The 25,944-nt window shown below is 33.7% G+C and overlaps 3 protein-coding genes across 6 annotated transcripts in view; 1 reads left to right on the top strand and 2 right to left on the bottom strand.

Moving 5' to 3' along the window:
• The first annotated feature begins 308 nt into the window (after positions 1-308).
• On the top strand, positions 309-2,551 carry LOC132695668 (uncharacterized). 2 transcript variants are annotated; one of them, XM_060660073.1, is made up of 3 exons: positions 309-451; positions 584-896; positions 949-2,550. In XM_060660073.1, the coding sequence occupies exons 2-3, from the start codon at positions 588-590 to the stop codon at positions 2,311-2,313; spliced, it is 1,674 nt and encodes a 557-aa protein (XP_060516056.1). In that variant the 5' UTR covers positions 309-451; positions 584-587; the 3' UTR covers positions 2,314-2,550. The 2 variants fall into 2 exon arrangements, with proteins under 2 accessions (XP_060516056.1, XP_060516057.1); XM_060660074.1 differs by having other exon boundaries at positions 344-503; positions 949-2,551.
• Positions 2,552-2,619: 68 nt separating this feature from the next.
• LOC132695669 (mitochondrial import inner membrane translocase subunit TIM50-C-like) lies at positions 2,620-4,227 on the bottom strand. The gene is made up of 5 exons (XM_060660075.1): positions 4,038-4,227; positions 3,671-3,978; positions 3,298-3,451; positions 2,916-3,242; positions 2,620-2,834 (listed from the first exon to the last, which is right to left on the bottom strand). Exons 1-5 carry the CDS (start codon positions 4,174-4,176, stop codon positions 2,638-2,640), a joined length of 1,125 nt encoding a protein of 374 aa, XP_060516058.1. The 5' UTR covers positions 4,177-4,227; the 3' UTR covers positions 2,620-2,637.
• A 1,440-nt stretch (positions 4,228-5,667) lies between these two features.
• LOC132708561 (small conductance calcium-activated potassium channel protein) overlaps positions 5,668-25,944 on the bottom strand; it is an 85,386-nt gene continuing 65,109 nt past the window's right edge. For 2 of the 3 annotated variants that reach the window (XM_060680930.1, XM_060680932.1), the window contains 9 exons: positions 22,587-22,922; positions 22,377-22,472; positions 17,454-17,875; positions 13,880-14,015; positions 11,233-11,343; positions 10,779-10,906; positions 10,660-10,729; positions 9,640-9,792; positions 5,668-8,957 (listed from right to left, as the gene is read on the bottom strand). In XM_060680930.1, the coding sequence (XP_060536913.1) occupies positions 8,802-8,957; positions 9,640-9,792; positions 10,660-10,729; positions 10,779-10,906; positions 11,233-11,343; positions 13,880-14,015; positions 17,454-17,875; positions 22,377-22,472; positions 22,587-22,922 (1,608 nt within the window). In that variant the 3' untranslated portion in view covers positions 5,668-8,801. The remainder of the gene's footprint in view (positions 8,958-9,639; positions 9,793-10,659; positions 10,730-10,778; positions 10,907-11,232; positions 11,344-13,879; positions 14,016-17,453; positions 17,876-22,376; positions 22,473-22,586; positions 22,923-25,944) is intronic. The other variant, XM_060680931.1, reaches the window with a different exon arrangement.

Raw genomic sequence — 25,944 nt, forward strand, 5'->3', positions numbered from 1 at the left:
GGCGTTTATTAAAATCCAATGGAATCATCTGTTTTTTAATCTGATAATTTGTAACAGTAAACCAAGAAGGTGGTGTCGTCTAGCGTCAAGTAGCTAATTTAGATTCGAAAATCTCGGTACTGAGGACACAAGCACCCTCCATTGGAAACTGGCTTATATAGGTCTGCAATAGAAATGGAGCGCGTTATGGTTAAATGAGGTCAATTAGATTTCTAGTGGATAGATGTCACATCTGAGTTATACCAAAGATCGGTTTTTATTGTTATTGACCAACTAGTATTCGTTGCAAGAATGACATTCATTTTTATTCTATGGGTTGTGTTTTTGTTATTTGATTTGCGAAATTCGAAATACTACGCAAATTCGTGCTTGAAGTTTGAGACTGACGAAAAATATACGCAAACAGCTGAATTACAAAACAAAGAATGCACGTGGTGTCATTGTAGTCTAGGTGCGCAGTTATAATTAAAGGAAAACTATTTAACAATTTTGGCCCTAAACTGGTATTTTAATATTCCTTTCACTTTAGAACCCCGAGATACGAGTCCTAACGGTTGTTATAAATTATTCATTAATTTTTCAGAATAATGGAGGACTCCAATGGTGAAATTGACACTTCCAATTGGGTAGTTGTAGAAACAGCAGAAGAAGCGATTTTATTGAACCAGAATGGCTCAGATTCAGACCTAGATTCTGATGGTAGTATCAGTATCATAAGTGAAATACCTGCGGAAAGTTATTCTGAAGACGACGATTTTCAAAGCAAGGTAGATGACGAACCTCAAGAATTAACCATAATTGATCAAAGTAAGGTCAGCCCTATCAACAAAGAACTACATCCTGCATATGTTGAAGAGGACACAGAATTGAATAGCAGTGGAGTGGCTAAGATACAGGTATGATTAACAAAAAAATAAGTTTTCTTAGTTAATTTTTACATTTTTATAGGTGCCCAGTGCTTCTTCAACTTGTGACTCTGACAGTTGCGAGAGTTTATCTGACACGGCTATGGAATCTTCTTCTGTAGATACCAAATCACGCCTGGATGCTGAAACTGATGTTAATTCATCTCAAAAACGAAGATTTGACAGCACAGTTCAAAATAGTGAAATGAATAATTTACCCGTCTCTATAATCCAGACTCATATAACGGGTGCTGAACAGGAAAATAATCCTCTAAATTTGCCATTAAAGCTAACAATAAATATTAATAACAATGGTATACTAGTAGGGGTGATTATTTTATTGGCTTCTATTATAATTAGACAGTATTTAACAGATTCAAAACAGTATCATTTAGATGCAGAAAATTTTGAATCACCTGGTAAAAATTACCTTATTGAAGAAGCTCTTGGTTTTTGCATTCAAAAGCACATAGCAAGTACTTTTAATAAAAGAAGCACTAAAGTTGATAAGTGTGTCGAGAAGAGAATAAGGAAAATTCATAAAACTGATATATGGAAAGATGAAGAGCAATATTTGCAGCTTAAAGAGAAATGGTTTGATATGGTACAAAATAGGCAGTTTGAAAATTTGATAAAACAAAAAAACTTTGAGGACACTGACAAATCAAAAGGAAAAAGAACATATCAAGAAAATAAGAAAGAAAAACCCCATCAAAATTCGTTTTCATGTGATAAGGGTAGCGATAAATTTATGAAAAACAGCGAGAAAAGGAAGTATGATAAAGCCAAAGAAAAGAGCAGATATAACCGGGAGAAGTATAACAAATTTGAGAAAAAGAATAAGAAATGTGAAACAAATAGATTTGAGGGAACCAATACAAAGATTATAAAAGAAAACAGTGCAGAAAATTTTAGAAAAATGGTTCAAACTGAAAAAAAAATGTTTAAGGAAAAGAATACCAAAATTAAGAAAGCCACATTTTCAGATGCTGAAAAAGGAAAAAACCCATACAAATATATGCTTCAAAATGTTAAAACTGTCAAGTCAAATTTTATAGAAAAACCCAAAATCCATATGAAAAACAAACAAAGTAAAGATGGCAAATACAATTTCAACTCTATGCCAAACGAATGGTACATAAAATTTAATCCAGTTCAAGATACTGTTGAACTCATAAATATATCAAAAAATGAAGATCAACGCTTTATTTTAACAGAAAATAGTAACAAAACTGTAAATGGTCAGTGGTATGTCAACTTAAACTTAGCCAGATCTCAGTTCAGAAAAAATGATAACACAGCCAATTGGTATTTTGACAGAGCAACTTATAGAGATGCAAAACGGAACAAAGCAAAATGGTATTTTGACTATATGACTGGGCGTGAGGAGAACAGATATCAAATATAAAATTAAAAGTTAATCAGTATCAAGAATGTTGTTTTTAAATCCTCTTCTCAATGTATTTTAACCTAGCGTAAGTAGTTTTTGTGAGTTATTTGTTTTATAACAAGCGTTTGATTTAGTTCTAAGGAAAACAAAATAGTTCAGCACACTTCAGGGTAAAAATCAATATTTTCCTATTGTAAAAAATGCTCTTTTTTCTTTTGAAATATATGTATTATAAAAATTGCAATTTATTAAATCAACAACGTAAATGTAAAATGTAAATTACACAATAAAAATGTTACAAATCAATGAATAATGTTTTCCTTAATTATCTAACCCGTTATATTAAAAAGATCTTTTTAAAAACGTGGGAGACCATCGGGACACTCTACTCTTTTCCTGTTCTTTCTTGGCCTCCTCCTGAGCAGCTATTTCATATGCGAATCGCTTTTGCTTTTCCCTAAAGGCTTCTATAGGATCATCGAATGTACTATAAACTTTTAACACTTCTCTAACATCTTCAATGTCATTCATGGCAATAGCTACAAATAAAAGACATCAATCACAATCCATTTTTGTTTGTATTCTAGGCAGAAACAATTACGAAACTGTAAATAACTCACTTTTTAAAAAGTTTACTAAATCCATGAGGATAGCATCATCATCATTGCCGATCCAACGTTTTATATGAAATAAATTTTCCTTATTGAATTGAAGATTATTTTCATTCCAATCAATGCATATCACTTTGCTTAAGTCTCTATTCAAATTATTTAAACTTTTCACATGATGGCCTCCTGTAAAATGTGTTGCATCCCTCACTAATTTGTATGCTATAAGATTTTTAGGATCAATGGCTTCAATTAAAGGGAAAACAGTCATTCCTTGTTCAGCAGTGTAAATAACTATCTCAAATTGATCTTTTAAAGACTCTAAGAAGTAATCCAAATCTAAAAACATTAAATTTAGCCTTGGCTTTTTCATGTTGCATTTCAAAGATCCTACGAGGTCTCTTTTTAAAACGCCATCCGGTATTATAAGTCCAATCTGGATGTACTAAAACGTCTGTCAATTCAAGCACCAAAGTATACTTTGGCTGAATGTATGGATACTGCACAGGGTCTGGTAATAATTTGTCCCGTGATGGTTCTTTAATTAGCTAAAATATAGGCGAAAAGTATAAAAGATTTAAATTATGACAGTTCGACATTCTTTAAAGTTTGATTTTGTATTCCCGTACATATGAATGTAGTTACAATACCTATTTAACTCTGAATATTGCTGATGTACCTCCAAAACTAATTCATCAAACAGGACATAAAACTAACGCCAATGGATTTACGACACAGATAATAATATCTTTTAGCACATGACGTACCCTACGATAATATTCCAATTCTTTAAATGTCCTCATTAAATAGGCTTTGAGGATTGGTTTATCTGAAAATTCATCGCGTATTGGAATACCATTTGAATCTTTTTGAGGGGCACCAAAGCTAATAATGCAGTATGTTCCGATGCATGTAAACGAGATACCAAAAACCCATAATGTAATTTTCATGGTTCTCCATGACCTTTCTCTTTGCTTTTTAGTTTCCTCATCATCGACTACTTTTTCTTTATTTGCATCCACTTGATCTTTAGTATTAATTAATATACTTCCTAATGGTGTGTTACTTTTGAAGTCTGGAATATTTGTTATTAAATATAGGAACAACTTTCAAAACATAACCTAAACAACTTGCCGTTGGAATATAGCCGAGTTCCAAGAAAAGTAGGTGCAATTTCTGAAAATGTTCTTCGGCCTTTCGTTCTTATTATCAGTATCGGCCGTTGTTTTATCAGAGATATTATTCCCAGTGAAGAAAGTGGTAAACGGAACATTTCCTAACGTTATGATGCGTTTTGAATAACGTCTTAACCCAAAAATCCAATCCATTGACAATGAAAAGGTCATCTGCGTTGTTCAAAATGATACTATGTCATACAACGTCAAGCTATTCTTTTCCATCGGCTAAACGAAGGAAGGCCAGTCGCCCAAAAAATTAAATATATCAAGTAGAAAAAAAGTGAAAAGACTTATATATTACAGGATAACTCACAACTAAGCACCTTCAGACGGTTGATATATTACGCAGGGCTAAATGATAAATGCTAAATTTATACTACATTTAAAATAGCTGTATATTAAAAAATTATTATTAAATTTTAGGTAATAAAATAAACTAATCTTTTAAAAACCTATTGTTCTTATAACGCGCTTCACTTACTTTTATTTTGCACGTGCGACAATTGCCAACTAAATACAAAATTAACACTTATATTATCAATTTCACGCTCCCCCATCGCAAATTATCTTCTCATTGTCTAGCGACGTCGATGCAAAATACATTTGGTTGTTCGCTCACCTAACAACAATGTGCAATTTTTTATTTATAATTTTGATTGCTGGTTCACTTCGTTTCTCAGGTAAAAACAATGGCAAAAGTAAATTACTAATGCCACTTTTGGATATGAGATATTTTCGACGCAATTTTCAGCGCAGTTAGAAGAAAACTGTACGGATTTCCAAGGTAAAACTATAGAGCATGGGATACTATATGTCCCAGGTCCGGCCGTCTGTACCATGTGCGTATGTTATCACAGCGAGCCCATGTGGTGCAGTGCTATATATTGCGATCCACCGTACGTAAGTATCTGATTTTGGGACCGATTTTTTTATATATTATTATTACATTATTCGGTAAAATTTGTAAAAAAACAAAACCAAAATTTTGCTTTTGTTAAAAGTTATTAAGAATTTTCGACCTCACATCTTCATGTGGGTGTGGGTCGCTATGAATGTATTCTGTTAATTTTTATTTCTATTACATTAAGGTTGCTGAAATAACAATGCATTAAGCTCGCGAAATATGAAATATTTTGATGGGTACAGTTTTTGTATACCCATATGTAAATTATAAATTTTTACTATTATATAATAATTAAATTTGGCCTAATTTTTTAAAAAAATAAAGTAAAATCCAAAAATACCATTACTCATCCATTTAAAATGTTGTTTTTCGTAAAGTGTCTCCTTGATTGCATTAAATAAATTTCAATCAAAGTTAAGGAATAAAAATGTCCAAAAAAATATCAGTGTTTCTGTTTCTGGGGTGTTAGCTAGAGATTGTCTATTTTTAGTTTTGCAAAAAATTTCGAGTACGCGAGAGATGTTGTGAATTTGAATGCTTAGAGCCACCCGGCGATATAGCTGCCAAAATGCTTCAAGCTCATCGCAGAAAACAAATGATGTCTTCGGGAGACTGCTCGTCCATTTCATACTTTTTAATTATCAGTGCGGCATTTATATTTATAATTTTAATTTAGCGGTCGAAAAAACAGTGTGATGAAAAATTAAAAAACAAAACACATCGTATCTATGAAACTAGTAGTTTATTCGTTGAGTAGGATAACATGTAACTGCATTTTTTTTTCGAAAATATATAACAACACTAAGGAATTCAAAACAGGCTAACTATGCAGATATAATATATTTTATGTTTTGTATATTTAGGTATATATTAAACTATATAATATATGTTTATAAAACTTGTGAAATTGCAGAAAAACTCTAACAATTTGGACCTCTGAAATATTTTTAATGCTTTAAGGTGCACCGTACACTATATCACACCAGTATATAACCACCGATTTTATTCTTACTAAGTTGAACCAGTGTTTTACTTCGGAAACTGGATCGCAAACTAATCATATTTACAAATCAATGTCCATTTTCTATCATTAAGCACAAGTCTATAGCTGGTGTAAAATAAAACACTGGGCAATAATGGAGTGTCAAGTTTGCATATTGCGTTAAACCTGACATTTCTTTTGGAAGTACCATATGGTTATAAATAACTCCTTGAAAGGATGTTCTTTAAGGGGATTCATTTAAACTTTATATTTTAGAGGACTATAGACAAAAAAAAATAGACTATACGCTACACTTTTTTTCGAAAAACAGTTCACTATATTGTAATGCTAATTTATCCAAAAACGTTGTGCCAATGCCTTGGGAACGACAACTTATAAAAGCAGAACGTACAATGCTCGTGTATTTTTTATTTCTCGTTGAATTTTAGTTGCTGAAACGGTAGACACAGATTTGGTAAAAGTGTCGGTTGAAATTAATTTCGTTCATCCATATCGGCGTTATTTAAAAAAAAAAACGTATTCGATTTGGAATGTCAAATAAAGCAATGTTAAACATGAAATGGCGTTTGTAAGTTACATAAAATACGTGATACCTAGTTGGTTCGTATGTTCCACGCCCCCGGTTCCAAAGGGGAAATCTTGAGATAATAAAATTACATATTCCTAATTAACCAAGTTTAGCAACCCATTGAGGTAATTATGCCATTCCATCTTTAGCGAATACATAACGTTGTTAAACAACAAAAGCATGAATTGTCTTATATGATGTTAATAATATCGTGTATTATTATGCTAGTGCCCTTGTCGTTGATTATGTAGAAATACTATAATCATATAAAACAAATTAGACGGTATAGAGATTGTTTTGTCTTGCTTCGTGAGGTGGATTGCATGTTTCTTATTATTTTGATTGCGTTCGTTTTGTGATGTTTCAAAACAACCCCTATAAAGTAATATGAATTCGCACATTATATCTGGTAAGTAAGTATTAAAAATATTTTTGCATCCATTCCGACTTTTGTACAAAACTACATTGTGGCGTCTTTATATCTGGCACAGAATGGCACATAATTCATTTCCTAGGGTAAAGGTTAATTATTATTGTTACGTTACTTACTTATATTGGCACTTGAATATGTCCCAATGTTGCAGTTTTGTGTAGAATCTTATGTTACTTTTTGATTATTTATTAGTTCAAACAGTGACTATTAAGGAGGCGGTACGTAAATTTTCAAATTTGCCTCTCATTATTCCTAGGATTAGATGGAGATAGCTATACATACACTAAAAATATGTATATGGTATATGGTGTGTCCACAGGACGATAGTTTGTTTTGTCAATGGTGATGGGTTTGTTATATGATTATAGTATTAATCCGTTTAGAATTATGAATATTTTTGTTAATTCGTTAAACACTATATGCTACTTGAATTAAACAGTTTTTTTAAATTTGTTATTATTATTACGGCTAATACTGTATATTTATTTTATACAATAATTAAGGTTCTAAAAATGTTTAATTATCATACTTTGTCGATTATTTTTCCTAAAATTTTAATTAAAATGAGTTTTATAGGTTTCTATACAGTTCGTCTTTAAAAACAATAAGCTTACATACCTACTTAGAAAATGTGTCCTCTTTACGCGTAGTAATAGTCTACTAGAGAAATATATAAAAACGCTTAACTATTAATAATCATTCGTTAGTAGGCAAAAAATAATTTAAAACGGTACAAAATCCAATTCACTAAATCAGCACTTGCGCAGTAACGATATACTTCTACGATAACGTTTTAAAGCTTTCAAGCCCAATATCTAAACGCTAACGATATAAAATAACTATTACCTATGATAAATCTCCCGTTAAGCCTACCTTAAAATTGGAACATGCATTATCTGGCTCTATAAATTCGTATTCAGTATCCACTTAAGAATTATATCAGCACCAGTTTAGCCTAAAATCAAATGATATGTCTCTATGTATACGGGGCGTCAAACACAATTCGTGTCTCGCGGCTCCCCATATATTATATCGCGGATACATAAGCTTAATGTTTTTCGAGAGCAGGATGTGAGAGTACTTACTTTCAGTGGCTAAAAAAAAATCTATTCGTTAAAATACAGCCGAATTGTGTTTCGTCGTTATCCTCTGTCTCTCCCACAGGGAATGGGTGGATAATCCACCAGGAAGGGGCGTGGAGAGGGAGCTACTTTTTAATTTCCTACTGCTGATTAAAAAAACGAGCCGCTAGCAAGGATGGAATATGACCCATAATAAAAGCTCGAGAGAGTTTTGAGAAACGTCAAATTAGAATGAATCTTTATTTTAGTCATTCGTTTATCAAGATTCAAATCGCTAAAAGTGGAGGGAAAAGGGAAAGAGAAATTTGAACAAAAGCAACTTTTTTAAGCAGAATATAATTATCCAATAAGCTTACTCGGTATATTGTTCGGTTATTTTGCTCCGCGTGATTTTTAGTAAGCGCGTTTGGCTTGAATTTCAGCAACACTATGTATACAAACGACGCATTCACAATGGAAGACGAGTTTCGAAACTTTGACCCTCAATTCGTGTTTGTATAAACCATAAGTTGAAAAAATGCTAATGCTACGTGTCCTTGAAATTACCTTGGTATCCCGCATCCAGTGTCCACCATCTTCGTTTTCGGCCTTGCTAGGTAAATAATCGCGTTTGGTCAGTCTTTAGACTTGTCCTACAAATTTAAATTTCGCTCCAAGTAAGTACCGAAACATCCCTCGAGAAAAAAGGAAAATTTTTGGAGGTTCTACTCAAAATACGAAACGCTTAATCCTAGCTTTGCGCGGCGCTTGAGGTGGCAGCTCTGCCCAGAGGCGACATAGAAGCAGGACCGGGCCAGGGGCAAGCGGGGGGGACGCTTCTTGCTTGTTGAAGTCCGGCAGCCGATTCTGGGTGAAGAAAATTACGTCGCTGTTCGATTTTTTCTTGCTATAAAATGTAAATTATTTCACACTTTGAGAAGGATGATTCCAAATTTGCTCTTGCCGTTGCCAGTGCTAATTGCTAAAGGGAAACTAGTGCCAACGTTTGAGAGGGTGGAAGGATTAAGACTTTATTAATAATAACACTAATTACAGGGTGTGTAGAATTTTTCTTGCTATACAATTAAAATTATTGCACACGTTGGATGAAACTGAAGATGGCAGTTTTGCTCTCCCCTGCCGCTATTGTCAAAACAGTTCTAGATATCTTGCGGCTCAACATTACATTATTTTTTTGATTTCGTGCGTTTGCGGTCAAATTATAGCTACTCCTACATCAATGAAGCACCGTAGCCACGAAAGGTAGGTAGAAATTGAAACATGAAATAATGAAAAATGGAAGTAATCTTTATGGAGATGAAAGAGTATTAAAATTAGCCAAAATTTCCAAAAAATTGTTCTAAATAAGCATTACCATATAGAGATCCAAAAAACAGTGCTCCCATTAGCATTTGCCACTTGGTACTATTTTGATGATTTTCCGTGATAATAATAATACTTGTTTAATAGAAAAGGTCAATGAAAAACGCTTTGGTAATTGTAATGTGCTCCCGTTGACTGTATTTCCGTGAGCATCTTCTAGCGTGGTTTTGATTCCTTCTACAAGCCATATAAAGAGCGTAACGTACCTGAGTTTGTATTCGTGCGGCAATTAAATCGGGAAGAAGATCTAACTGTTCTTGGAGGGCAGACAATTTTTCTTCCACGTTAGTAAGCCGATCTTCCAGAGTGTCTTGCCTCGTGCTCATATCGGAAACTATTTCGTAAACGGTGTTTTGTGTCTAAAAATCATTAATACTATGTAGCACAATATAAACCAAAATTATTTTGGAGAATCAGTCAATTTCATGTCTTATCCGACGTCCAGTCTCCTTTGGATATTAAAAGGATACGTCTATTGTCCGTACCTTTTCGAACATTTTTTTGTAGAAATTATTAACAAAAAAGATTGAATATTTCATATCTTCACATTGATATTTTAATAAATTAAATCAATTAATTTATATAAGCCATTTTCGATTATTTTACTATCACTTATGTCCATTCAAAAATAAATTAAACATAATATGGACGTCCAGCTAATAAAATTGACATCTTAAAGACGTAAAATAAAATATCCAGCACACATTCATCCACATGGGTTTAACATTACATTACACTTCCAGGAATTTATATTTCTGTGTTGGGTTCAAATACCAAGAATCTACGGAGAAACCCCATAAAAAGCTTTGTGAATGTTACCAAACGTTTCCATTTTGATCAAACGCGATTAGGCCTTAACGTTAGAATCAAATTTCGAGTCAACAGTAGACTAGCTCGAAACCCGCACGTGGGCTGTTAATTTCCTATTGAAATGATTGATAAACGTAGCCACGTGTTGGGAACAAACTATTCTACATGATTAATTAAAACGTAATCTGAAATCGATTTCCATATTTATTTTACGGACAACGTAACGGCATTATTTTTACGCTGCGTTTTTGCATTCGAATGGGAGGGAACGTTAACATTTGATCGAGCAAGGGGCAATGGCAACCCTTAACAAATCAGGGATAAACCTCCTATAAAGGCCCGGATTCCAACCAATTAAAAATAGATTAAGGTAAGCGTATGGCAATTTTCACAACAGAGCATATCGTAAGCCTTACTTTGGCCATATCCGTTATTGTATTGGCGTTGTCCATTAATTTTCTTTGGTCCATTTTAACTTTTCTTAATCTGAAACAAATACTTTAATGCCCCGAGACTTATCGCAAAATAAACTTACGCATAAATCGCAAGCAGAAATTTCCTCTGATGAGTCCGAACCCGGCCGGGGTTCACTCTTTTCACTAGCCTTGTATGCTTATAAATTAACCACGTCTCTCTCAACACGTTCGCTGCTGCATTTTTTAACTAAAACATAGAAACACCATCAAACTGTTGAATAAAACTTAACCTCGCGTGGGACGAATCGAACGGGTCTAGCGCTACATGCGGTGTCAGTATTTGATTCTTGATCTTGATCTGCATTAAATTCAATAAATAAAAACATTTAGAATAGCGCGCGTGTCGTTTTCGAAGCCGCCATTAAAAGCAGGAGAAACGTTTAAATTTTCGGCTTCTCTATAGAAAAGCGTTTCCGGCAAATGAAATTCCGTTCGGAACTTCCTATCGGCTTTGATAAATTTTTCCGTTGCCGCAAGTTCATTAAAAAAAAAGGAATACATTTTGTTACCTACCCGTTTCGTTAACTGTGTGTCCATCATAAAATTGTGAACATGTTTTTCGGCTCTCGTGAGTTCTAATTTCCTAGATACTACCGCTACTAGTAATGCTGTACACCCTGCTCCCTATAAAGAAATATATAACAGTTAACTAATCCAAAATGCTAACATAAAAACGCTGCAAAAAATTAAGAAGACCCGCAATTACTTTTCAAGGTCAAAATTAATCTATTTTTTCAAAACTTTACTTATTAATACATTGACTTTATTGTTGTATATTGTTATAAATAAATATACAGTAGAGAGGAGGCGAACTCTAGCAAAAGCTACCCCGCTTAACCCCTTAAATGTTTAAATCGAAAACTACCATAGTTCAACCAAGTAAACTGTAAAAGTTTCCGTAAACTGAAATTATCAACCCAAATTTTCAAACATTCACCGTTAAATACATTTTGGAATCCTTTTTAAATGTTAGGTTTAGGAGAAAAGAAGTTGGAGTAGGAAGTAGGAGAAATTAAGTTGAAGGTTGTAGCTAGAGGAATATAGAAATAAGTTATGCAAAATAATTTAGGATCAAAGGAGTAAAATAGCTGAGTGTCATCAGCAAATGAATGCAAATTGAAATATTCGATGGATATATAAATATCAGAAATATAAATATTACTCAGAAGGCTCTGGAAATTCTAAAGTTGGTTTTTTCCATCAATATTTAATAACATATTATTTCACCATTTAAAATATAATATTAATAAAAAAGCCTGTTGATTGCTAGAATGTAATAAAACCGGAGGTAAATCTTTAAAGAGAAAAGCTTAGAAATAGTCCCACAAATTGGTGTAGAAAACCATTTCTTCATTAAAATATCAGCAGTTACTTAAAATCGTTAATTGGATAAATAAGGGTTAAAAAAATATAATTTAGTTTTATTTTTAAATCGAATAGAAATTTCGTTCGAATAAATTTAAAATCATTTCCCACGCGCCATTTATAATGATGTATTCCGACACAAATTCTCAACTATAATCCTTTTTACCGATTTCCGTTTCGTTGAAAATTTACATTACAGTATCGTATAATCAGCTTTCCCCGTTGAAAATTACATTTGACGTTCTTGTGCGTTCGAACTTCAATCAAGACGAAAAATCCCGAATTAAAAATTAATTATTTAGATTTTGGTTTTAACGTTCCGCGGGATTAGCCGATGTATTATTCATTGATTTCATTTTGATTTACTTTCCGCCGCAATTGCGGAGTTAGTTAAGTGAATTTTTCCGGCTGACGGAATTGATGGTGTTTTTATGAGCTGTTTTTTTGCTTTCAAGGATCGTAACTAGGATGGTCGCGATCATCTCAATAATGGCCTGCCAAATCAAATAAAACGCGGTCGAGAACCGTTTTGCTTTGAGCGCTGAGAACATAAAACAAAACAGAAACGGAGAAGAATCGCAAATCCTGGGTACTTAAAGCAAACTGTGACTAACCAGGCAAATTCAAGCAGTCCCATAAATATTGAGTAAATAGGTATTTACACACAAATGGAGTCGTAGCTTTTTAGTGTCAGGTGTGGGGTTTACAGTTAAATAAAAACCAGGAAAACAACGTTTTATTAGTTGTGAACGTAAGATCAGTAGAGTCGATATTGAAACGACTGCAGTTTTTTTCTATAAATCTAGAAGTATATAAAAATATTATAATAACAAATACCGGGTGGATTATACGTAATAAAGAAACGTGACTACTTTGCTTTTACATCGAAAATATGTAGACGATTTGCCAGTCCTATTTGAATTACATGTTGCTTCAATTTAAATGGGAAACATTTCATAAATTCTCTTGGCAGCTCAAAGAGATGTGGAGTGGTTTTTAATCTTATAATACCTAAGTTCGGAAATTTGATTAAATTAATATTAAAATATTATTTTTCATTTTTCTGAAGATCGTTTTTTTTTGCAAATAGCGAAAATGTGTATTTTGTACGTATTTTGCTGGTGTTAAGAAGCGACAAAGCTTCCGATCAAAAATCTGTGGCGAATAGCGAGGTTATAAAAGGCACATATTGTATAAGATAATAGCCCAAAGGTAAAAAGAAAATGTCTTTTGTTAGAAACAGCGCTGTAAATCACGCACATAAAATTTATATGAATATATTACACAGGACGCCGTATAAATTTTAGTATAATATGTTGCTTTTGGTCATTAGGAAATAATACACGCCGACGTAAAAAAAAGTGACATGAAATATCTGACGTACTTTACACCTGGAAAGTGCGGCAGCTTTAGACACGAAAATGATTTTCACTTTTTCTTAAACACAACACGAAATGTAGTAAATCGTATGTTTTGCCGCGCAAGGGAGTAAATAAATTTCGTTTATGCCATTTTGATAAAACTCGCTAAAGGAGTTAAGCCGATCTGAAATTGTCTCGAGATTTTATCACTTTTACGAGCAATAAAGATTCAAATGGTTTAAAACATACCGTTTGTTTATCGCTCTAATGTACGTGGAACTACTATTGGCGTAATTCTTATCCGCGTCTTTTTATTTACAGCTTCGTGCTATGATCTGAAAGACTTTCCACGTCCATTAACTTTTTAACGCGTGTTGTAAAAGTTTTCGTTTCCTCAAACTACCACCATTTGTAAATTAAGACCGAGAACTCACCATTATACCCGTGCTTACTGCTATACCCCTTCCGCAGTATGTATTGGGGACGATGTCACCAAATCCCACACTGAGAAAGGTAATCGCGATAAGCCACATTGCATTTAGAAGGTTCGCATGTTCCTCATCGTGGAATCTGAAACCAACAATAGACGACAATAAATAAAAGTGGCATATTAATTCGATATGGATTTTAGCAGACTCTATTCAAATTCAAATTTCATTAAAATCTCAGTATTTGTATATTCTGATAATATTATTAACTAACTTTAGCTACCATCAAAGTAGATAACCAATGGGGGTTTGGACGAACATAACCTCAAAAACGCCCGTGGGGCCCCGATCCTTTTAAGGGGTTCTGCGCACCCGAAGTGGGGTCGCGATGCAAAGCCCCGTAGCAATGTTGTAAATTGGGAGAAACTTTTGCCGCACTAGGTTCAGCTAGTGAACTTTATCTAAGCTGGAGTCGCAACTGCGCATTTGAAACGTGAGGCAAATGTAATGGGGATTCTTATATTTCTTCGAACCACCAGAAACATTTAGTAAACAATTTTTTTTGTCTGAAACAAAACATTCTTCATCCAGCATGATGCTGGATGTAGTAGTGTAAGAATAAAAAAAATTACAAAAATGGCTCCCTCGCCACGACTACGGTGAAACAAAATCCGTTGCCTTGGGAAAAGGTCACTCTTTTCATCGAACATCCCTGAAGCTAAAACTTCGAGTTATCTTATTAGCGTCAAATCATCGAACTACCCTTCAACTTAAACTAATAATTTTATTGTTGTGAAAGAAGAAGTATTTTTATTTCGATTCGCAATAAGGCAAAAAAAAACAACTCGTTAGCGGAATGGGGTCAACTGTTAAATACTAGTAACGAAGTGGCAATTTTCGATTTGTTAATTTAAGAAATTAGTCGGTGGGGTCGTTGCTGGGGTTAATAGAGCCGAATTAAGAAAATCGCCGTTTTAACTTGGGAAATTCCTACCTAGTTTCTTCCGAAACGATATTATCGTGACGTGGTAGTATTCATCCCCATTACTAAACATAAATTTCAGATAATTGATAAATTTACGGCATTCGAGTTATCGAACAACGCCGCTTCAAATTTTCGCTTAAATGCGTGGCGGAGGAAATTTAGAGATTCCTCCTAAAACACAAACACGGTTTAATTAACCAGATGATTAAATAAAGATGCTGCAAATGATATGCAATAATGGTTAAGATGGAAATAAAACAATGGCCTATTTGCATCCCGCGTTTGGAATTACTGCAGTTTCTAATTAAACTCAACGTATGGCTAAACTTGGAATTATACGGTTTAAATATACACACGTAAGCCTCGCAGGATTTCTTTGAGAATTGAAGTTGAATCTTTAAAACTGGGAAAAGGGAAAACCATTTGATTCGATTAATGCTTTTTATTACAATAAACTTCAAGAATTTAAAAAACTATTTTTGCAAAAAAAGGTAGGCAAAAATTTATTTTAATTAAGCCTAACGTTTTAACACATTTTTTTTTTCAATTAAAGAAGGCAATTATTTGAAAATAAAGAAAATAACTTGTTTCCTGTTGGATTAACTGTTATTTATACATTTTTGGTTGAATCCCCCATACAATTAAAAAAAAGCAACACTGAATGATGAATGGTTTTTCTGTATTGCCCGCTCAACCATTATTTAACCGAAAATGTTGGGTTAATCGGAAAGTGCTAGATTATATGCAATCTCACAATGCTAGATACGAGTGAAGCCAAGAACTAATGCATTTTATCGGTCTAAAACTTAATGGGTTCTGTAGAATCCGTTATCACAAATACCACTCGCCGTCACAAAGCGTTATCTGAAATTTATTTCTTCCAAAGTGGCCGATAAAAATTCGCCGCCTTTTTTGATTTTCTACCGTTAAATTCCCAATTTAAAATAGTTCTAGAGCCGTTCGGTTTTTTGATTAAACAAACGTGTCCGCTTTCGCGAACCGTTCGTTCTATGTCGACCAACAAAACCGGCCAATTTAACGTCAAAAAACTTTTGCTGAGTTTCATTTAAACTTTTCAAGTGCCAGTCATTACGAACCGAACTACCTTCATTTGTCACAGCATCGACGAAAAACAAATAACAAGACACATGCCGGTGCGAAGAATTGAGTAAAATAATAAAATGGCGAGGAACGAACCAAATTACACGGTTTTTGTGCTATAAATTTAGCACAAATGTACTTCAGCGATCTGGTTCCTAACTTGAGGAAATTCTCTTACTATTCTACCGGTTCACCGAATCGATTTGCATATCGACATCCCTAAACGACAACGCATTCATATTCGTATAGTAAATGATTTATTAACGAATGAGAACTGATTTACCATCGTACACACCAAATACAAACAACGTGAACCGGGTGTATATATATACATATCCGACAACTGTCCTATAAACTATTCGTTCAATTATCGTGTATTGAAATACTCGACAATAAGTTTTGCAAATTGCAGTGGGGATCTAACTCGCAATAGGGGTCAATTTCAGGAAGATCCAGCAATACACAGTTATCCCTTCTCCCTCTATTCGTTATAAGTTTGACTCCAAATTTTTACAGGTAAAGGAAACTGAGTAGCTAACGCTAAATATTTAGAAAGGATGGGGGTAATGCTTGAAAGAGTTCATTTATATTTAACACGCTTAAAAGATAATCCATCTATTCCTCGCTTGAATTTAGTAAACAGTTTATTAACGTTCAAGTCTGCAATTTATCATAATTTACGCTGTTATCAAGGAGTTTTTAAATACGTTCATCGAAGTTTAAATAAATTAAGATTTTTCAGGGCCGCGCCCTTAGGCGATGAGCTGATTACGAGCGTTGATAATGAACGAACTTAATCATAAAACTCTAAATTATAAATTTTGTTAATTTGGCACAGTCAAGGCCATTTGAACTTGGAATTCGAAGAGCAAAAGCTGAAATGTTCTAACAGTCTTGGAGTAATTTTCAACGGAATTTGCTTTTTTTTTTCAAATTTGCAACTAAAATTCTTGAACCGGATATGTGTAATCTTATCATCAGGACCGACTGACGATAATGACGAATAATATTTTAAAAGTTCCTTCAATTCTACTTCATGCATTGCTACCTTTTCATTGTTTAATAACTATATACATGCAATCATTTACTTTGTCAATAAATGATTACATTTTTTTTAAAGATGTATCTGTAAAAATAACACCTTACGAAAAAGGGTTTTCTGGAAAATACCACAACGAATTAAATTTAACCTAAGTTATGCTACATTTTAATTGGTCTTGGTATCAAAATATTTTGTTTTGTTTGAAGTATTATAGCTGCCCGCTTGTTCCCAACCTCTAAATAAAATTGTACATATGATGTTTTTTCTATTAGCCATAGTTGAAATTTTATTATCGTTCAGTTTTATGTGTTCCCTCTACAGCTATTTATTTATATTTTAGACAACATTTTTGCATGCGAGCGTGACCTTTTGAGTGATATTTCTCAATATGTTTTCGATCAATTTCAAATAATCCATATTTCAGCATACTGCAATAAAAATAAAACGCTCACCTTTCGCACTGTCGCAATGTCCAACTGGCGATGATCCAAAGGGAAACCATGAACACTAACAGCACAGTACCCGGACAAATGGTCATTAATGTTTTGAGCACAAATCGCGTATTAAAGTTTATCCGATTTAATGCTCCGATGCTGCGCGACGATGCGTCCGTAAATAGTTTGCTATGCAACAACATCACTCTGCAGATTAAATAAAGTCTAAGGAACATCGGCAAAGACAGCGGCACGTCGTACGGAACGCACTTTGAACCAATACCGCCATTTTTATTTGCTAATTTCGTAGTCCACACGAATCTATAATGTCCAGGTATCGGATGCACCGCACATATGATTAACTCCATGGAAATTTGACATATCCGCTGCCACGTCATCGCGATCCGCCAATCGTCCGCGCAGTTATCTATCATGAAAAGCTGAAAATTAAATTAATATTATTTTAGGTTGAAAACAACAAACGCTAACGCTTGCAACTTTCCAACATTTCCTTTTTACGTTATAAATGCATGACCTCTGGCATCGCGTTTGTAATTCGGCATGAAAGTTTTGGATTCAATTACGAGTTTCTCTCCCAATTTCAAACGCAGGCCCAACTTTTGGGATAGCAATAATAATCTGCTGATTGTAGACCAATCTACAGGATAACATAAAACATTCAGAACGCGTGAGTTTAGTTGGCTCGGTATTTCAAAACGAGTAATTGGTTAAATCAACAATAATCGCATTCTAGTCCTAAACCGCTGTTGTACAGTTGCAACATTTATGTGACATTTTATTTTATAAAAGGTGTTGATTTATAAAGCGTAGAACGAATTTTATGGGCAATAAGCACCCCTTCAAGGCGTACCTATCCGCTATAAACTTTAAAATATAGTATGATGTGAACACTAAAATTACTGTAGCACCTTGCACCGTCGTTCCGCATTTGTAAGCAATATCGTATACTATGTATAAACTCTCACTTTTATTCAACACGTATGTGGAACTTTAAGATTTGGAATGTCTTTACGGAAAATCCTAATCTCATGGAGTTTTTGTAGTTTTCTCTCAAAAATCTTAAATAATAAAATAATTAGCTAAATACTAAGTAGCAAAGGTAAAAGAAACGATAAAAACTGGCCAATAGACAAAGAGACGCAAAATTTAAGGAAAATGATATAAATCGTAAATGAGTAAAGGTTTTATTTAAAAAATAACAAGAGCCATTGCGTAATTTGTTTTTTAATCTCTTCTATTCATCCAAAAAAACAGAGAAAATGTGTCTCTTTATTTTTATGAAATAAAATAAAAAGTTTGTTTTTCCCCCATATTTGTAGAGGGAGTTGTAAAGAGACTTTCGACCCAATGTTCATATAGTAAACTAGAAGAAAAGAATTCTATTTTGAACAACCTTCTATAATACGATACGATACAAGATAATTAAAAATATAAAATAGGCAGCAATATATTGGCCAAAGAATAAAAACAAAATAACAATAAAACAATTTCACAAATTAAGTTCAGACATCGTATCACACACAACCAACTGAATTTTAAAAAAATTGAAACAAATGATTACGGGTTAACGAAAAATTATGGTAATTTTAAAATTGACTACCAACCAATCTACATTAAAATAAACTAGATAGGATTCCGGGAATGTTCGGAACACGGAGGTACAAAATTTTTTTAAAAAAGGGTGAGATTTAAATTCCGAGTTTCTAGATAACGTAGTTAAGGAGAAGCACAAGTACGGAAAGTTATTATGTCTCAGATGATATGGTTGTCTTGTATTGTGATCGTGATAGTACGTATTAGTAGATAGATGAAATTTGTTTTATTGAATATTTGTTAAGCTGAACCAGATGCGAAGACTGGGTTGAGTTGATACACCAAGACTTTTAAAAATAGGATGATGCATGATGACAAGTTCCATAGTAGTAGCACTTAAGTGTTTCGATGCTAATCAATTGTTTGAATCATCTTAGCAGACAAATACTGGGAGTATTCCATCTTAGACCATTCTCTAGCGATATGCCAAATATTTTTGCATTCTCACCTGCTGTCAGTCTAGTTACTAGTCTTTTCTTCATTCATGTCAATCTCATTATGCTGGGACCACTGAGATTCACTATTTTTGGGAGAAATTATTTAGACACAGGTCACCAACCCATTCCATTCTGATTCCTTGATATTTATATTGTTGATTTAAAAGTGTTGGAGAAGAAATTTAATTATAATTATTATAAGTGTTACGGATGATGGAAATGAGTTTAATGGAATTTCGTGATAATGTGCGTTATATAACTTGTAACTCAAGCTTAACATACTCATAGTGACTGTTGGGATGATATCGCCTTTAACGGTTTAAAGCCATATTGAGAGAAGTCTATGGGTCGATAAGTCTTACACAAAGTCACGTAAATATTTTATTTCTGACTAATGTTTTGACCTTTCCTTTTCACGATTACTGCTTGTTTAACAGAATAAATATCAATAAAATTTTAAAAGCATGTAAATGGAAATATGGAACGGCAAACTATTTCGTAAATATCGGCAATAGTAACAAAGTTAAATACCGTTTATAAGCGATTAAAGATACTGGTAAAATGTGGAAATTAAAAATTCAAATTAATATAAATTGACTTACTTATCGCACTAATTCTAATGAAATGCGACGGGGATTGCGGCTAATTTTAAAACTTTGCCTAGTGTTATAATTTGTAGTCTTGAAGGATTACAATTTAACGACGGAAGTAAAGCGCCCATTTTTTAATTAACTGTGTGAAGCGCATTCGTACTTTTATAGGGTGATCGCAAATTTACTTGTTTCAGTTTTAACGACTCTTAATATGGGGCGTGAATTAATAGAGAGCAGAACGTAAAAGAGTTGTAAAATTTACATGACACAAGAAGAAATTTACATTGTTGTCGACGCGAAAACTTTTGCAAAAATTTGGTACAGATAGAAACTACTTTGTAAATCGTCGGCAAGCACAAAGCTAAAACGATCGATTGGATTCGTAATGTTCATATTAAATTTATAAAGCCGATACATTCTTTAACAGTTTCGTCATCTTTTTACCGCGTGACGTCACGGATCGAAAGCTAACGGGAGTTAAAAATTAAGAGGGGAGTTGTTGTGAGTTCCCGTATATTTCAAGGTAAAAAGTATACGTTTCATGAGGTTGTGAGAATACTCTGTATTTAGTGGTGTGCGAAATTTGATCTCTATTAAAAACTTACGTTTATTTTTCTATAAAAATACCGAGAACGTTTTTTACGAAGTACATGTAAATAACCCAGGAAAAACCTCCCCATGTTGGCTTTTATCAATTATATAGCAGCAGCTCAGTGTACACGCATTCGATTGTATTTACTCGCATTCGAGAATGCAGAAATCGATAAAATCCTCTCCATTTACACCAAAACAACATAAAGTAATAGATGATATATTGTCTGTCTGTCCATTAGTCGAGTCCCATACAGAATATTAGTGTGCTCGGGGATTTTTAAATTAAAATATCAATTTGAATCGCAGCTACCGTCTAGTTGAACACGTACGTTATCACGTTTTCAGGTCTCTATAGAAAATGGAAAATTACAGAGTTCGTTGACACACACAACATCCGTGGAATAAAATGAGATAGAATTGGCGCCATTCGCGCCGATTTATGGTGTCGTTTTCCTCTGTTTATCAGAACAGTGGCAGTTTGTCTGAACAGCTAAATCACCCTCCTCCGAGTGAAAGTCGATTTAAATGTAAATGCCAATGAAATACGTAATTCTCGTTTATATAAAATTTATCGCCGTGTACCTATTCCAAATGCAAAAAATTCCACGACACATTCTAATATCTCAAAGAAACACTTTCACAGACTACTGTAATAAAACAATAGAAAATATATTTCAAACAAGAGATTATCAAAATTCAATTAAAAAAACTACGCTCTTGCCAACAAAGTGTTGCTTCTGAGCTATTCGGTACAGGTCAAATGTGAAAATACAATAAAAACTACGAATGAATGTTATCACATGTGAAAGGCTGGAATATATTTTAGAGAACAAAGATATATTGAAGAAGAAATCATAGAAATAGATTTCTAAAATCGTTATTTTTTGCAAAAAAAGTTTGAAAGACAAGCTAAAATATATTATCGGAGATAAACGTCAAAGAATATAGATTTCAAAGCCTCCAAAATAAATAAAAATTAAAAGTTCAGATTTTCATGAAATTATATATTTTGACATGGAACATTTGATAAAGACACGGTGTTATCGAAACAATTGTCATGTCATGTTTTTATTTATTTTGATAAATGGATTTTCATCAAGTAAAAGCCTCCTCAGTTCAATTTTTTACAAAACCTTCCTTTTTCGTGTCCCAGTGTCGCTTCTAAAAATTTCCGATGGAATTCTTCCCATTGTATTGGTAAACTACGAAAATAGTCCGTCGAATGTGAAGAAATGGCGAATATTGCCGTTAACAACGCTAACCATTTTTTTATGCAATCGACAATGAATTTGTAGTAGTGTGAAACTTAAATTCAATTACGGCGACGGCATTTCTAAGATACATAACCAGGGAAACTTTTATTACTCCATCGGCTGAAATAAATTTACGGAATTTTATGGATGCTTACTTAAAGTTTGAACGAAATTTGAGATTGCCGAAATAAAACTTCGTGAATTATTGCGTATTTGGGCGGCGGAGGTCCAATGGAAACAGCACCAAGCGGTAAATGTTGCAAGCTCTAGCATTTGTTACGTTACGAGTTGATTGGTAAATAATTCGTCCACATTCCAGATATTGGGCTGGTTCGTAACAATGTTTTCGATTATGCCGGGAATTTTAGAAAACGCTAGGGGAGGGCCATGATGGAGTGTCTTCCCCATTCGAAAGCAATACGTATACGTTACTTAAGAAAACATCCTCACCTGAACTTCTAAAGCGTGATAGGCTACGATGAGGCCTAATAGAATCACAGTCGATACAGATATCAAAGTTTTGAGCGCAATTGAATAAAATTCATCCTGAAACAATCAAAAATTAACCCGTCAACTTTATCTGCATTGGCAGTAGATTATGGCATAGACTAGACAGACAAACAAATAGAAACGGAATGAATTGTAGAATTAATATCTCACTTTACGATAAACTCCGGCACTTGAAAGTTCATTTTCTATAACCATAACAATAATTCCGAACATCCCCATAACTAAAGCGTAGTCGCTGATCCTTTTTCGTTTCTCGAATAGGGCCTTGCGCCTTCCTAACCTATAACCCACGTTAGGCTTGTGCTTCAAGCTACCAGACGATGGTCCTTTGTAGCCTGTGCCTATTGTTCGGTCTTCCATGAACCTTGGGTAGTCACCTAAGGCCACTCCAGTTCCCTCTTCCTGTTGCATTTTACCTCCAGCCGAATCCCTGCTGGAGTTTTTCACCGCCCCAGGAATGGATAGAGTGGAAACAGGCTTTCTCAACTGTAAATCAGATATTTTAGTTCGCACTCTTGCGTTAATTTTACCAACTATCGTTTACCCAACTTTAACTGGTATATGGATTGAAATGTCCCTAAACTAATGCGGTTTCCAAGCAACTGATGCGATTTTTTTTATGAGATGAAGGGGAGGGACTACGTCCGATTATAAAGAGCAAATTTCGTAAAAGGCTACTACGAAAACGCACTCCGCTAATTACTGCCACTACATATTTCCTCGTCAAATTACGTCAAAAAAGGAGAAGTATGAAATGTAATTTCTAATGGCGTCGTGTTACTTTTATGCATTATATATACATGATGAAAATGTTTCGGTTCTAGTTTCATTTGGCGGAAATGCGCAAAAATTTCCAACCACCTTTTGAGCTGGCCTGAAAAAATTGCGCGGAGATTTTTTTCTTCTCAAAATATCTAATTGGTCACGTGCATTAAGAAGGAAATAAATTAAAATAAAATGAATTTAAACCTAATTTTCCATGGATTTACATATACAACTTTTTTTTACCATTTTCGAATAATGAAAACAATAAAACTGCGTTCAATGTTTTATGTGTAGATTATGACGGTGTCTAAAAGTAATCGTTTAATCAAGTTAATTAATATTTTTTATAAAACTGAAATTATGGATTTCATGACGTACCGCAGCGCATTGTGTTGTTTTCCGCGAAATATTATTGCGTTAAACGCCCAAATATTAGACAAAAGCCGCAAATATGACAGTGCGGCCCAAAAATCTCGACTGCGTCGAGTTGTTGAATTTTCCAAATGCGAAAATAGAGTATCGCCGCTAATTTATTCATTGGCGTGCTTACACGCCCTATTTAAATGCCGCAAACCGATTTGAAACGAATATTTCTAAATACAAAGTAAACAAAATACACGTTTCGCTCGTCCCACTTCCTTCTACTATTCAAGGCTTCCGTCGTCTGAATTAATGAAATTTGGTGCGTCTTTGTTAAAAAAACCGATGCTTTTTTGGTTTCTCGTATAGTTTTTGCAACTAAGTGGGCACGATGAAAAGTGTCCTCAGCAATTAAACCGATAGATCAGATGATTATAATAAACGTAGTAAATAGTGTAAAGTTGTAAAGCGTGATAGTTGCTTAAGTCAGTGCCAAGCAGTGAACTCGATCCCAACTGTAATGGTGGCGGTAATGCCAAAATCGATTGTGTCGCAAATTAAATTTAGAGGGAAACGGGTAGTAATGGGTATTCTTTTCTTTATCCTACAGATTAATTTTAACGGCACATAAATGCATAAATGTTTGTTTTTTTTGGGTTAAATCTACTGTTAATGGGTATGGTCTGTTCATAGATATAAGAAAGTGATCAATTGCTTTTGATTATCCAAGGGTGGTCATTAACATACAATGCAACAAGATTATTACCTAAAGTTTCGGAATTTAAATTCAGTTAAAATTGTGGTCCGTAATAGAAAATAATTTTATACCTACCTGTGTTTAACATTCTTTGGTTTGGTATACTACTTAGTTTAAGTTTATTCTTATTTCGTGTGTAATACAGCGTGTGTTGAATCGTGTGCGAATTATGCAAAATATGTGCTGAATTTCAGGAGATGCTCCCTCCCAAATGTAGAATACACTATTCTATTGAGACTAAGGAAGTTATAAACAATGTTTATTTGACTCTCGTTGAACGTGGTGCCAGCAAGCCAGCATCTTTAGAAGAAACGGCCACATTGACGAAAATTCCAACAAATTGTGAATTGTGAAAATTGTGAATAATCCCATTTCAGCGAGGAAAAAAAGAAGCGATGCTGATATTTTTTCGAGTGTAGATGAAAGTGGTCAAGATATAATACGGCGTAAAATACGAGGAACAAAGCGTACCTACATTAGATATCTTATTTGGGAGGCTTGAAAAAGATGAAACCGGTGATAAATGTGGCATTTAGATTTTAAAAAATTGGCAAAAGGCAAGTTTTAATGGAATCTTTTAGAATTCGGAAATGGCGACTGGAATATCTAAAAAACAATAGGATTTACGGAGAACAACAAAGGCCAATTATTTACTTGGATGAAACCTGGTTCGACACTTGTGATACCCCAGAAAAGGATTGGGTTGACTCAACTGATAAATGTAAAACAAACACGCCATCAAAAAGAGGTAAAACAATAACTATTTTGCATGCTGGCTCTAAAGATCGTTGGATTCCAAATGGACTTTCTCACCGCTGATTTATTTGAAAGTTGGTTTAAAAACAAACTAGTTCCAAACAACAAACTCCTAATAGCGTCATTGTAATGGACAATGCAAGTTATCACAGTAGATAGTTGACTAAAACCCCTTCCCCATGTGACACAAAAGCAACAATCCAATACTACATGCATAATAACGACATTACACCTTACACCTTACCACTGTATATTAGTATATTTAATACCATTGAAAAATGTTTTTCCCCGTGTTAACTCCAATATCCTCAAACTTATAGAAACCGAAGTTTTTAACATCCCTCCACAAAGTTGGACAAATTCTGTTAAACATATAGAAAAAGCAGAAAAATCGTATATCCATATTGCAAATAATATATAACAAATAATAATTAGAACAGACGATGATAGCGATAGTGATACTGATGTATTATGTGAATAATTTTAAGTAATTTAAGTAGGTAATAAAAATAATTTGTAATTTTATTTAAGATTTAAACATAAATACATACATAAATAAATAAACATTGTTTTGTATCTTTCCTCACAAAACCCCAAATAATTAAATTATAAGCAAAGTATGGACCTGTTCGGCCATATTTCATTCTTACAGCTTGCCCGGGTATTTCCTTAATTCGTATCAGTTAGTCACTTTCTTATATCTATGAACAGACTTTACCTTTCTTTTTGGGCTGTGATAAACATTCTGTATTAAATATCTACAATAAGTCTTTTTTTAAATAATGCTACTGCTATTAAGCAATAAAAAAGATTAAAATATTTTGAATTTTGTATGCACTTTTCAGAGCATTCTTCTATCTATCTATGTAT

The sequence above is a fragment of the Cylas formicarius genome, unplaced genomic scaffold (genome assembly GCF_029955315.1).
Source record: "Cylas formicarius isolate icCylForm1 unplaced genomic scaffold, icCylForm1.1 PGA_scaffold_12__32_contigs__length_19106922, whole genome shotgun sequence".
Taxonomy (NCBI): domain Eukaryota; kingdom Metazoa; phylum Arthropoda; class Insecta; order Coleoptera; family Brentidae; genus Cylas; species Cylas formicarius.

What these genes read in the sequence shown, in the direction of transcription:
- LOC132695668 (XM_060660073.1), top strand. Translation starts at nt 588, where the DNA reads ATGGAGGACTCCAATGGTGAAATTGACACTTCCAATTGGGTAGTTGTA. An exon ending in GTGGAGTGGCTAAGATACAG is followed by an intron (nt 897 to 948) that starts GTATGATTAACA and finishes ACATTTTTATAG; the next exon opens with GTGCCCAGTGCTTCTTCAAC.
- LOC132695669 (XM_060660075.1), bottom strand. Translation starts at nt 4,176, where the DNA reads ATGTTCCGTTTACCACTTTCTTCACTGGGAATAATATCTCTGATAAAA. An exon ending in AACTCGGCTATATTCCAACG is followed by an intron (nt 3,979 to 4,037) that starts GCAAGTTGTTTA and finishes CAAATATTCCAG; the next exon opens with ACTTCAAAAGTAACACACCA. An exon ending in GCGTTTTAAAAAGAGACCTC is followed by an intron (nt 3,243 to 3,297) that starts GTAGGATCTTTG and finishes TAATGTTTTTAG; the next exon opens with ATTTGGATTACTTCTTAGAG.